General features: G+C 42.3%; 1 protein-coding gene across 3 annotated transcripts in view; it reads left to right on the top strand.

Moving 5' to 3' along the window:
- Positions 1-14,003, top strand: part of cd2ap (CD2-associated protein) — a 247,694-nt gene that overhangs the window by 171,856 nt on the left and 61,835 nt on the right. For 2 of the 3 annotated variants that reach the window (XM_072251500.1, XM_072251502.1), the window contains 3 exons: positions 1,466-1,564; positions 2,602-2,658; positions 7,762-7,798. In XM_072251500.1, the coding sequence (XP_072107601.1) occupies positions 1,466-1,564; positions 2,602-2,658; positions 7,762-7,798 (193 nt within the window). The remainder of the gene's footprint in view (positions 1-1,465; positions 1,565-2,601; positions 2,659-7,761; positions 7,799-14,003) is intronic. The other variant, XM_072251501.1, reaches the window with a different exon arrangement.

The following is a 14,003-nucleotide window of genomic DNA, read 5'->3' as shown; positions in this document are numbered from 1 at the left end:
CAGCACCTCTTCCCCAGGGCAGCACTGTTCAATACAAGAGGACATCGCTTTAAGGTAAGGGGTGGGAAGTTCAAGGGGGATATTAGAGGAAGGTTTTTCACTCAGCGAGTGGTTGGTGCGTGGAATGCACTGTCTGAGTCAGTGGTGGAGGCAGATACACTAGTGAAGTTTAAGAGACTACTAGACAGGTATATGGAGGAATTTAAGGTGGGGGCTTATATGGGAGGCAGGGTGTGAGGGTCGGCACAACCTCATGGGCTGAAGGGCCTGTACTGTGCTGTACTATTCTATGTTCTATGGCTTGCACTGCTTATAGTTGGGCTGCATTTAAAGGAGAGGGGTGATGTGACTGCAGCAGCTACTAATAGTGGTGCAGATTGTGAATCTGATCAAGGCAGCATCATCACATGGGAGAGAGCTGACTCCAAGGTATTTAAACATGGTACTGAAAACTTTGGAGTAAATGGAAAAGAGCTGCAAGAGGCAAGGATGCCCACCGCACAGATGTTTTGAAGGCAATATAAGCAAATAGCCCATGAAGACCAAGGTTTGATCACTGAGAATCTGATTGCAATACTGCAGATAATTTATTGTCCACTGAATTCACAGTGTCCCTGTACTGCCTGGCCTTTCAGCATTGTGTTAAAATGGACACTGATCAATAATGATGATGGAACACTTAGTGACTGGAAATTGGGGCTAAACATTAGTGAGAGCCATTAACTCTTCAGTGAATGTTACCTCTTACTGAGAACCCTTTTTGATGCAACTCCTTCCCTATCCTCCCAACTTCAGCATAAAGTAGAATTTTTGACATCTTTACCCATAAAACTGCCATATCATTATGTTGGATTGTGCTTGATCTTGCCCCTCTATCCCATGCTGTTCCTGCAGCTGCAGGCTTCACAGCACTTTGAGTCCATTCAACCTGTGGACCTTCCTGCTGCTTCTGTCCCATAAACACCAATCGGCAAACACCAGTCAAGTCTGGTGGTGAATGCAGAGACCCAGCCCCTGGACTGCTATGTTGACCTATCAAAACCCTTTGGGATTACTTTTAAATGTCTTTGGTAATGTTAAAAAGGATTTAAATAACTTCTAAAAAATTTACAGGATATCCATGGTTAAAAAGTATTTCTCTGAACCCAGCTTTTCAGTCAGCTTCAACAATGTCATTAAAGTGAATGAAGCCCGTGGCAGACACACTGCAGGAAACTCCCATGGGCAAGAGGTCAGGCAAGCTGACACATGAAGAATCTCGCTACTAGTTCTCCCAGGAACCGTTGGCAAAAGTTATGTGTTTCAAGCCTTTGAATGTAGACTTGAGGATGCTCTTCAATTGATTTCACGTTTCACTTCTGCTAGAAGAAAGATTTGTCACCCAAACTGTATCACTTGCTTCCCAGTAGTCTTTTAAATTGTATTTAAAGATAAAAATCTTATACTCTTCATTTCTTTGTTGTAGGATACAGGAGACAGGGGATGGTGGAAAGGAGAACTAAATGGCAAGCAAGGAGTTTTCCCAGACAACTTTGTTGTCATGGTTTCAGAAACTGGAAGAGAGGTACGTTTGTGCTAAGGAATAAAGGAGTTCAGGGAAAAACCTCTATCTTTCTCACTTATAAAATTGCCTTTAATTTGTAGGGTTATGCAATTAGCTTCTCGTGTAGACGTTTGATCTGTTCTGTGTATTTTTAAACCACTTTATGTATGTAGTTTGTATTTCTATCGCTAATAATGAGCTGAGCTTTCAGGTTCAGAACAAATAGGAGTGATCTGTTCCAAATAACCTTTCAATATGATGTGACTGATCAGACTTTTGCCTTGATTTCACCTGCTTCTCATGTGACCTTTGACTCTTCTGCAGAACAGAAGCCTTAACCTTGAATATATTCACTTCATTCCCTTTTCACATTTCCAAAAGGAAAATTCCTCTTGCAAATCCCTAGCTCACCTCCATCTTTGTTACATTTTCCAGGGAAAGCCAATAACTTAGCTGTTCTGTTTTCACCATAGCCACTCATGGTTTACAACAGGGGCATAAACACTCATTCAGTTCCGTGTAATACATTCATTAGCAAAACCAAATGCAGGCTGAGTCACTGCTTTGTCCAATACATCTTTTTAGTAGTCTGGGTTACTTGGAGTTCTAGTTGCCCGTCCATTTGATTCTCCGTCCCACTGTCTTTCTCTGTCTTAGGCATGTTACAGGAATCAGCATTGAATACAACAATTTCAGATATTTAGATTTTCTAATGTAAGAAAAAATTGTACACTTGTAACGCAAGGTGATCAGTGAGCAGTATTAACGTATTCTTTTCAAGTTCTACAGATGCTGTGTCAACCAGCTGGGATTCCCAACATTCATTTAGACTTCACAAAAAACATAATTTCCTGTGTTAGCCATCTTTTTTCCTCTCCCATCTGTGCTTATCATTCCCCCCCCCCAATTAATACTGCCTCCAACCAGATTACCAGCCACTTCAAAACTCTTTCTCAGTCAATGCCGAACTGTGCCTTCCATTTTTCAATTATTGTGTTTTTTAATATTTCAATGTTACTGTTAGTGCAACTAAAACTGCAATGCTTCTTTGAATATAGGTTATAGCTGCTCCAAAAGCTCCTTCAAAATTACCCCCAAAGCCAGACCTTGATGATGTAAGTTGTTTCTTGCAATAACCATTGTAGCAAGCTTTGGTGTAACTTTAGTATTAATTAGCTGTGCATGCATATTACATGCATATTTTTAGAGAAATCCAGATATTGCAGAACATCAATGTGTTCAAAAGCAGAATTGCACAAATTTTAAAATGTGTCATTTTTGCAAGTTTAATATTCAGATCTCATTAGAAAATGGGTGAAATTTTGTGAACATATAGATAAGAAAATGAATTCATTGAGGAAATTTAAGTCAAGTTATTATTTTTAGACTGTTCTTTAATTCCTTTAATTAAATGTATGAGGGACCTGGTATGTTTGGTGCTTCACTTAATAGGATGGTATGTTTTTTGGAATATTGGTACAAATACTTTACACTTCTACATGTTTTTCTATGGAACAAACACTAAACGTGTATTTCCACATTTTTAATTTCTCTTTTGTATTCCACAAGATTCAGTTATCTATTTCATCAATTAAGTTAGATTAATTAGTACCTTACTGTGCAAAATCTTCAAATGTGGGAGCTCATGCCTACGTGAATCCATTGATTTGGAAATTACAAAAACTTTGCCTTATTTCTCTACTTGCATGTAAAGAGCAAATGAACAGGCTATTTTTTTGCTCTGGTAAGCAAGACAAGGAAATTGAATCGTAAACAGGTGTGCTTATTCTTGCCAGAGGACAGCAACTAGAGTGACTGACTAGGAACTGGGGTTGTTGCCAATATATTTAAATATTTATAAAATATTTGTTTTAGGAAGGGGAATGAAGAATGATTCTCAGGTCATATTAACCAACATTTCCTTGAAGCTAGTCAGCATCCTTAGATCATAAGACATAGCAGAATTAGGCCATTCAGCCCATCAAGTCTACTCCGCTATTCCATCATGACTGAACCTGGATCCCTCTCAACCTCATACACCTACCTTCTCACCATATACTTTGTTGCCCTTACCGATCAGGAAACTATCAGCTTCCGCCTCTGGCACACTGCTAGTGTAAAGTACCGTTAAATTCATCAGCCATTTCTTTGTCCCCTATTACTAACTCACTAGCATCATTTTCCAGTGGTCCAATATCAACTCTCACCTCCCCTTTACTCCTTATATAACTGAAAAAAGCTTTTGGTATTCTGCTTTATATTATTGGCTAGTCTGCCCTCATATTTCATTTTTTTCCCCTTATAGCTTTTTTAGTTGTTTTTTGTTGGATTTTAAAAGCTTTCCAATCATCCAACTTCCCACTTACTTTTGCTACCTTATATGCCCTTTCCTTGGCTTCCCTTGTCAGCCACAGTTGCCTACCCCTGTCATTTGAGAACTACTTCTGTGGGACATATCTATCCAGTGCCTCGTGAATTATTCCCAGAATCTTAAGCCATCTCTGCTCTTGCATCATCCTCGCCAGTATCATCCTCTAATTCTCCTGGGCAAGCTCCTCCCTCATGCCTCTGTAATTCCCTTTAATCCATTGTGATACTGATACATGTGAGTAATACTTCTCCCTCTCAAATTGTGGTATGAATTCAATCAAATTATGATCACTGCCTCCTAAGCTCACTCAGCTCCCTAGTAAGATGTGGGTTATTACACAACACCCAATCTAAGATAGTTTTCCCCTCAATAGGCTCAAGCACAAGCTGCTCTTAAAAAAACCATCTTGTAGGCATTCAACAAATTCCCTCTCTTACGATCTGACACCAACCTGATTTTCCCAATCTCCTTGCATATTGAAATCTCCCATTACAATTGTGTCATTACCCTCATTACATACCTTTTCCAGCTCACTTTGCAATTTCAGCCCTACATCTTGGCTCCTATTTCGTGGCCTATATGTAATTCCCGTAATGTTTTTTTTCCACACTTGCAGTTTCTTAACTCCACCCACAAAGATAGAACATTCTCTGACCCCATGTCACCTCTTTCTGAAGATGGAATTCCATCTCTTACCAACAGAGCCACAGCACTGCCTATGCCTTCCTGCCTGTCCTTTCAATACAGAGTATACCCTTTGATGTTAGGCTCCCAACTATGGCCTTCTTTCAGCCATGACTCAGTGATGCTCACAACATCATACTGACCAATCTCTAATTGCACCATGAGTTCATCCACCTTATTCCAAATGCTACGCACATTTAAATACAGCACTTTCAGTCCTGCATTCTTCACCCTTTTGAATGTTGCCTCAGTGATGCAATTTAACTCTTTGCTCTGTCTGCCATTGTACCCAGTCATTGGCTTGTCCTTCCTTACATTCATGTTACCCACATCATCTACTTGTAAACCTGCTGGCTCATCCTCAGCTCCATCGTACTGTTTCCCACCCACCGCTGTATCAGTTTAATCCAGGGGTCCCCAACCTTTTGCGCACCGTGGACTGGTTTAGTATTGTTGATATTCTTGCGGACCGGCCGACCGGAGAGAGGGGTTGGGGGGGGAGGGGGCGGGGTGTTCAAGTTCAACAGTGCGTGACAGAATGAGGAAAGGTGCAGCTGACTCATATCGTTTCCGTGCAGACCAGTAGCAGATGCTCGCGGCCCGGTGGTTGGGGACCGCTGGTTTAATTCACTGGCAATAGCGCTAGTAAACCTGTCCGTAAGAATATTGGTCCCCCTCGGATTTAAATGCAACCGATCCCTTTTGTACAGTTCCAACCCGCCCCGGAAGAGGTCCCAATTATCCAGAAATCTGAATCCCTGCCCCCGTTCCAATTCTTCAGCCTCGCATTTATCTGCCCACCTCATTCTATTCCTATCCTCACTGTTGCATAGCACAGGCAGCAATCTCATGATTTACTCCCCTTGAAATCCTGCTTCTCAACTTTTTTTCTAGATTATGAGAACACTCAGTCCTCTTTTATTGTCATTTAGAAATGCATTCATGCATTAAGAAATGATACAATGTTTCTCCGGAGTGATATCACAGAAAACAAGACAGACCAAAGACTAACGCTGACAGAACGACATAATTATAACATATAGTTACAGCAGTGCAAAGCAATACCATAATTTGATAAAGAACAGACCATGGGCACAGTAAAAAAGAATACTCTCAAAGTCCAGAGTCGATCGACTCCTGAGTCCCTGATAGCGGCGGCAAAAGGGAGAAACTCCCTGCCATAAACCACCAGGCACTATCAACTTGCCAATACCTTGGAAGCAGCTGACCACAGCCGACCCTGAGTCTATCCGTCCGAAAACTCCGAGCTTCCGACCAGCCTTCCAATACAGCGTCCCGAGCGTCATCCTCTGCCAAGCGCCTTTGACCTCTCCCCGGCCGCTGAAGCCGAGGATTTCGAGGAATTCAGCTCCAGAGATTCCGGTTTCCACACAGTAGCAGCGGTAGCAAAGCAGACATTTCAGAAGTTTTCCAGATGTTCCGCTGTGCACTCACATCTGTCTCCATCAAATCAGGATTGTGCACGGTCCCGTACTTGACAGATAACAGATATTCATCACCGGAGAGGCCGCGTGTGCTGTCGTCGCGCCGCCATCTTCTCCCAATTTCCAACTTCCTTACTAACTCCCTGTATTATTTTTTTCAGGACCTGCACCCTTTTTGTTCCTATGTCATTGGTACCAATATGTATCATGACTTCCAGCTGCACACCCTCCTTTTCAGGATATTGTGGACACGTCCAGAAACATCTTGGAGGCAAACTACCATCCGTGTTTCTTTTTCATGTTCACTGAATCACCTATCTGTCTCCCTGACTATAGAGTCCCCTATTACTGCTGCCACCCTCTTCAGTTCCCTACTCTTCTGAGCCACAGGGCCTGATTCAGTGCCAGAGGCACAGCCACTGTTGCTTCCCCCTAGTAGGTCCCCTCCCTTTCCCATTCTCCCCCCCCCCCCCGCCGCCCAACAGTACACATTACTCAAAATGGAGTACTTGTTTTTGAGACAGATGGCCACAGGGGTGCTCTCCACTATCTGACATTCTCCCTTCCCTCTTTTGACAGTCAGGCAATATCAACAAAGAGCAAATAATTTATTAATCAGATGAACTGGCAACTGAAAGATAACTAGATTGACACTTTGAAGAATGAGAGCATAGAACACAGAAATTTACAGCATATTACAGGCCATTCAGCCCACAATGTTGTGCTGATGATGTAACCTACTCTAGAAACTGCCTAGAATCTCCCTACTGCATAGCCCTCTATTTTTTCTAAGCTCCAAGTACCTATCTAAGAATCTCTTAAAAGACCCAATTGTATCCACCTCTACCACTGTCACAGGCAGTGCATTCCACGCACCCACCACTTTCCATGTGTGGAAAAACTTAGCTCTGACACACCCCTTGTACAAATTAACTTGTACACTCTATTCCTGAAATGAAGTTATGGTTTACACTTTTAGACGTCTGTGATTCTTTGCTTTCATTAACTGTAAAGGATGTCCCAATTGTCACATGCTGCAGGAACCATGGAAGATAAAATAGTAATGAAGTGACATGCTAAGGTGATAAGTTTAAAGCCAGTTTTACATAACCTGTTCATGAAAAGTCCCTTTGTGGGTGATTTTACAGTCCAGCATCCAATGGAAAGAACTTAACTTGAGGATAAAATAATTCTTAGTGCGTTGATGTAAGATTCAAATCATTGATGAGGACTGGCATCTTCCTTCAATTTTATATTACAATCTAAAATGAGAATGGATTGATAATGAAGCCTTTAATTTAGCAAACCCCTGCCTTGCACCTTTCCTAGAAATGAAGCAGCGTAGAATACAGAAAGAGATAAGTATACTGCGCTTTAATAATTCTAAGCTTTATTTAGTTTATTACATTTCATATATTCAATTTCTTCCAAGTAACTTGTGTGTTCCATGTTAGGCTTCACTTGCTATGTATCTTTTCATGCTGCGGCAAAGTCAAACTCCACATCGAGTTTTGCCGCCTGCCTTGCGTTGGCTGGATTTATCTTGTTGTGTGTGATCTTATTTTTGTGACAAAAAAAGAAATGATGAGATGTATTATTTTAAAATAAAATTTAAGAATTCAGAAGAACTAAATATAAAAGATTCCTGTTAGGCATTTGTACTAAAACAGTTCAATCCTTTGTCACTGTTTAAATTCTGATTTTATGTTTCTTTACAGAAACCAAAAAAGCCACTGCCCCCTACAAAAGTACAAGGTACGTTCTTACAGCCAGCTGCTGAAGTGTATTTTGTGAGTTTGTGCCAAAAGTAACCGATGGGCATTTTGCTTAGTGTAAAATTTGAAGGAACCATTCTGGAGAGAAAACAACTGTGATAGTAACATTTACTTTAAACATTGTTCAAAATACTACTTGGCCTGTGAAAGCTGTTGTCACTGTTGCAGTGGAGAGAATTGTGGTAGCAACAGTTCACAAAAGCTGAACAGCCACAACCAGCTTGATCTGGTTTTGATGGTGTTTCCAGAACTCCTCCCCCTACCCCCCCCCAGGTTTCGTTTGGCTGTATGAGGACCAATTTTGTCCCTTGCACTTATTGTGCTCTTAATATATCTGTAGAATCCCTTGGGATTCTGCTTCACCTTGTCTACTAGAGCAGCAGTCCCCAACTACCGGGCCGCAAGGCATGTGCTACTGGGCCGCGAGGGAACGATATGATTTGGCGGTATGAGTCATCTGCACCTTTCCTCATTCCCTGTCACGCCCACTGTTGAGCTTGAATGCACGCGAGGTCGTGACCCACGCGTCATCCATGTCAACGCGGGAAGAAAATCAACTCCTCGAGCTTGCAAATGACGATGGACTGAAAAGTATGTTTGACATAACATCTCTGCCGGCATTCCGGATCAAAGTCAAGGCTGAATATCCTGAGATAGCCACGAGAGCACTGAAAACGTTGCTTCCATTTCCAACATATCTCTGTGATGAATGCGACGAAAACTAAATTGCGGAATAGACTGGACATAAGGAACCTCCTTCGAGGATTGACATTCCAAATGCATTACTTCACACTTATCTGTATTGAAATTCATTTGCCAGTCCTTGCCCATTTCCCTCACAAGTCAATATTTGGAAATAACTCAGAAACTCTGTGGCTCAGGTGGTTGATAGTTGGTTTGAGTTGTTCTCCAACCTTGCAATCCATTTGCACATGGAATGCCAAGATCAGAGAATAACTCAAACCAAAATCAATATTCTTCTGTAGTCTATGAAATCCTTCTTCACTATCAATAATTCCTAACTTTGTGTCAATTGATCAAGCCTTGTGCGCTAACATCCAAATCATTTACATAAATAATGAATAATAAGGGTCCTAACATCAACCTCTGCAATGGTCACCAGCCTCCATTCCAGGATACAACCATCAACAACCACCATCTGATTTCTGCCTCCAAGCATTTTACAATTTTGAGATTCATCTCCTTGCAGGCAGCCACAAAACAAGAAATCCAAAAGAACCCATTTAAGAAAAAATTACGAACACAAAATGTGCAGAGAGAGAAAGAAAAAACCTAGAAATAATGAAAGTAACAGATAGCATTTAGAATGAAAGTGAGTCCTCAGACACGAAGCCCAGAGTAGGTCATGGCCTCAGTCCAAGTGCAATGAAGAGCGGAGTAAACGTTGTGGAGCAGTGAGCAGAGCCAACCCGATCCTAGCCTCTGATCCCAACACCCTGCCTCTTCAATCCATCTAGCCCAGGGTTGAGATCATCCAAACATCGGGTCGTTCATCGCTTTAGGACCCGGGGCCCTGTCACATCAATACTGTTTGGGCCTGGATCTTGCCACCACTTTTCAGCCGGTACCCAACCTTTCTAAATCGGTCCAGTGCTTAGATCGATCAAACCTTACTCTCAGTTTAGATGGATGGGTCCTGAATCTACTGCTCCTACTTTGTTATGCTTGCTTGCCCGAACTTCGCCTCAAATGTGCCTTGACCTCGCCTTGACTTCCTGAACCGACCTCGCCTTGACTACTTAAACCAGCCTCGCGCCTGCACGCTTCGCCCCTCAGCCCCAGCCCTGTCTCTGCTCACCAGTTCATAGTTTGCGGTGATCTTTTTTTATAACGAAGAAAGGTTATCAGTAAAGTATTTAGTTGTATTTCTTTTTAACCGCCAGTAAGTTCTTACTCAGTTTCAGAAGCACCATCTTAAACTGGAAATTTTAATAACCCACCTAGCTCCTTGGATTCCATGAGGCCTAATCTTTCAGATCAGGATATTGTAAAAGACCATGCTAATCAGGCTCTGTCTATCCAAGTGCTGGTAGATGCAAGCACCCAAGTAATCACATTGTTACATTCACTGACAACATGGCAATAGCGGGGCTCATCGCCAACAATGATGAGACGGCCTACAGAGAGAAGGTGGAAGAGCTGGAGGCGTGGTGCCAGGCACATAACCTCTTCTTCAATGTCATCAAGACAAAGGAGATGGTTGTAGAATTGAGGAGAACTTGCATCACTCACTCCTCCCTTTACATGTTGGCACAGCAGTGGAAATTGCAAGCAGTTTCAAACTCTGGGAGTCCACATCTCATACAACCAGTCGTGGTCCCAGAACACATCTTACATAGTCAGGAAACCAAGAACCATAGAAACTACAGCACAGAAACAGGTCCTTTGGCCCTTCTTGGCTGTGCGGAACCATTTTCTGCCTAGTCCCATTGACCTGCACACAGACCATATCCCTCCATACACCTCCCATCCATGTATCTGTCCAATTTATTCTTAAATGTTAAAAAAGAACCCGCATTTACCACCTCGTCTGGCAGCTCATTCCATACTCCCACCACTCTCTGTGTGAAGAAACCCCCCCCTAATGTCCCCTTTAAACTTTTCCCCCCTCACCCTTAACCCATGTCCTCTGGTTTTTTTTCCCCTTGCCTCAGTGGAAAAAGCCTGCTTGCATTCACTCTATCTATACCCATTATAATTTTATATACCTCTATCAAATCTCCCCTCATTCTTCTGCGCTCCAGGGAATGAAGTCCTAACCTATTCAACCTTTCTCTGTAACTGAGTTTCTCAAGTCCCGGCAACATCCTTGTAAACCTTCTCTGCACTCTTTCAACCTTATTTATATCCTTCCTGTAATTTGGTGACCAAAACTGAACACAATACTCCAGGTTCGGCCTCACCAATGCCTTATACAACCTCATCATAACATTCCAGCTCTTATACTCAATACTTTGATTAATTAAGGCCAATGTACCAAAAGCTCCCTTTACGACCCTATCTACCTGTGACGACACTTTTAGGGAATTTTGTATCTGTATTCCCAGATCCCTCTGTTCCACTGCACTCCTCAGTGCCTTACCATTAACCCTGTATGTTCTATGTTGGTTTGTCCTTCCAACGTGCAATACCTCACACTTGTCAGTATTAAGCTCCATCTGCCATTTTTCAGCCCATTTTTCCAACTGGTCCAAGTCCCTCTGCAGGTTCTGAAAACCTTCCTCACTGTCTACTACACCTCCAATCTTTGTATCATCAGCAAACTTGCTAATCCAATTTACCACATTATCATCCAGATCATTGATATAGATGACAAATAACAATGGACCCAGCACTGATCCCTGTGGCACACCACTAGTCACAGGCCTCCACTCAGAGAAGCAATTCTCTACCACCACTCTCTGGCTTCTTCCATCGAGCCAATGTCTAATCCAATTTACCACCTCTCCATGTATACCTAGCGACTGAATTTTCCTAACTAACCTCCCATGCGGGACCTTGTCAAGGGCCTTACTGAAGTCCATGTAGACAATATCCACTGCCTTCCCTTCATCCACTTTCCTGGTAACCTCCTCGAAAAACTCCAACAGATTGGTCAAACATGACCTACCACGCACAAAGCCATGTTGACTCTCTCTAATAAGCCCCTGTCTATCCAAATGCTTGTAGATTCTGTCTCTTAGTACTCCCTCCAATAACTTACCTACTACTGATGTTAAACTCACTGGCCTATAATTTCCCGAATTACTTTTCGATCCTTTTTTAAACAACGGAACATGAGCCACTCTCCAATCCTCCGGCACTTCACCCGTAGACAGCGACATTTTAAATATTTCTGCCAGGGCCCCCGCAATTTCAACACTAGTCTCCTTCAAGGTCCGAGGGAACACTCTGTCAGGTCCCGGGGATTTATCCACTTTAATTTTCCTCAAGACAGAAAGCACCTCCTCCTTTTCAATCTGTACAGTTTCCATGGTCTCACTACTTGATTCCCTCAATTCCATAGATTTCATGCCAGCTTCCTTAGTAAATACAGACGCAAAAAACCTATTTAAGATCTCCCCCATTTCCTTTGGTTCCGCACAAAGCCGACCACTCTGATCTTCAAGAGGACCAATTTTATCCCTTACAATCCTTTTGCTCTTAATAAACTTGTAAAAGCTCTTTGGATTATCCTTCACTTTGACTGCCAAGGCAACCTCATGTCTTCTTTTTGCCTTCCTGATTTCTTTTTTAAGTATTTTCTTGCACTTCTTATACTCCTCAAGCACCTGATTTACCCCCTGTTTCCTATACATTTCATACAACTCCCTCTTCTTCTTTATCAGAGTTGCAATATCCCTTGAGAACCAAGGCTCCTTATTCCTATTCAATTTGCCTTTAATCCTGACAGGAACATACAAACTCTGCACTCTCAAAATTTCTCCTTTATGTTTCCTGCCTGCTATCTCTCTGCAGATTTGCTCTTCCAAGTCTCGTTGACTATTGGGTGGTCTGTAATACAATCCCACTAACGTGGCCATACCTTTCCTGTTTCTCAGCTCCACCCATAAGGACTCAGTAGACAAGCCCTCTAATCTGTCCTGCCTGAGCACTGCTGTAATATTTTCCCTAACAAGCAATGCTACTCCCCCACCTTTCATTCCTCATCAAAGCTCATCAAAGCCTCTACTTTCTGAGGACGCTGATGAAAGCTGGGCAATGTACTCACGTCATTCTACAGATGTGCAGTAGAGAGCTAGAGAGCATTCTAACAAGGCCTCATGGCTTGGTATGGAAACTGCATTGTGGTGATCAGGAAGACTCCACACCAACCTACATGCCATCAAGGGCATATAACCAGAAAGGTGCCAGAAAAGTGCCAGTGAGATTGTAAGGGATCCACCCACCCTGCTCATGGACTGTTGGTTGCACTTTCAACAAGGAGGAGGCTACGTTTCATTCGCGCCGAGACCACCTGACTCAAAAGCAGCAGTGAAGCTGATCAACACCTCCACCCATTAACCCAGCCCTCCATACCCCCAACCATCACTACTTTATCATTTCCTGTCAGTCACCTTATGTATGGGCACTTCTGTGCCTAGCATCACTTTACAGACATACAATCAATTTACATATGTATAAAAGCTATCTTAAGTATATTTAATGTATTTTTAAAATTAATATTATTGTGTTTTTTATCTTTTATGTTTTTTTGGGCTGCGTTGGATCCGGAGTAACACTTACTTTGTTTTCCTTTACACTTGTGTACAGAAAATGATATTAAACAATCTTGAATCCTGTTCCTCAGAATTCATTCTAGTTCTACCACTACTACGACTACTATTACTTCGACTCAGGCCTAGGGGTCTGGCGTTGAGCATTCTAGTAACCTCTCCATTAATATCAGATCATACAGTAGTATCCTGTCTTTTACTTGCTTCCCTCCTCAAACAACAGAATATTAGCCACTTTCCAGTTGTCTGGAGCACCACCAATAGACAATGATGAAGCAGCGCTGAAAATTCTTTAGCCCATCATGAATTCCGAGGGTGCCCTTGATCAGGCCCTGGGGGTGGGGGGCAGTTATCCACCTTAATGCACTATCAGGCTGCTAAGACCCTGACCTTGCTAATACAAATGTTCTCCAAAACAATTTCTACTTTCCTCCCTTGTCTCTCGAGCAAGCATGATTTTCTTCTCAGTAAACAGAGGAGAAATATTTGTTTGAAATCTCATCCATTTCCTGCAGACATAGGTGGCCTTGCTGGTCTCTCAGGGGACCACTCCCTTGCTGCCCTTTTACTCTTAATGTAGCTATGAACCTCTTGGGATTTTCCTTAACTTTACCTGTAAAATACATCTGATACCTTTTCTTTACCCTCCTGGTTTCATCAAAAGAATACAATCTTTTTATAGCCATCAAGGGACTTACTCATCCCTGACCTCCTAAACCCAATGTATGTTTCCTCCTTTTTTTTGACCAGAGCCTCAATAACTCTTAGCTAAGTCTCTGTAAACTTGACATTTTTACCCTTTACCTTTACCAGAACATGCTGCTCCCAGACTCTTGATACCACACTCTTAAAAGCCTCTCACTTGCTATTGGTTTCTTTCCCTTTAGATAGGCTCACCTCATCAACCTCTGCTGAAACCTGCTTTGCTCTCCCCGAATTAGTCTTGTT

This window comes from Mobula birostris, chromosome 2, assembly GCF_030028105.1.
Source record: "Mobula birostris isolate sMobBir1 chromosome 2, sMobBir1.hap1, whole genome shotgun sequence".
Lineage (NCBI taxonomy): Eukaryota > Metazoa > Chordata > Chondrichthyes > Myliobatiformes > Myliobatidae > Mobula > Mobula birostris.
Note: the sequence above shows the minus strand (reverse complement) of the source record. Positions and strands in the feature narration are given on the sequence as shown.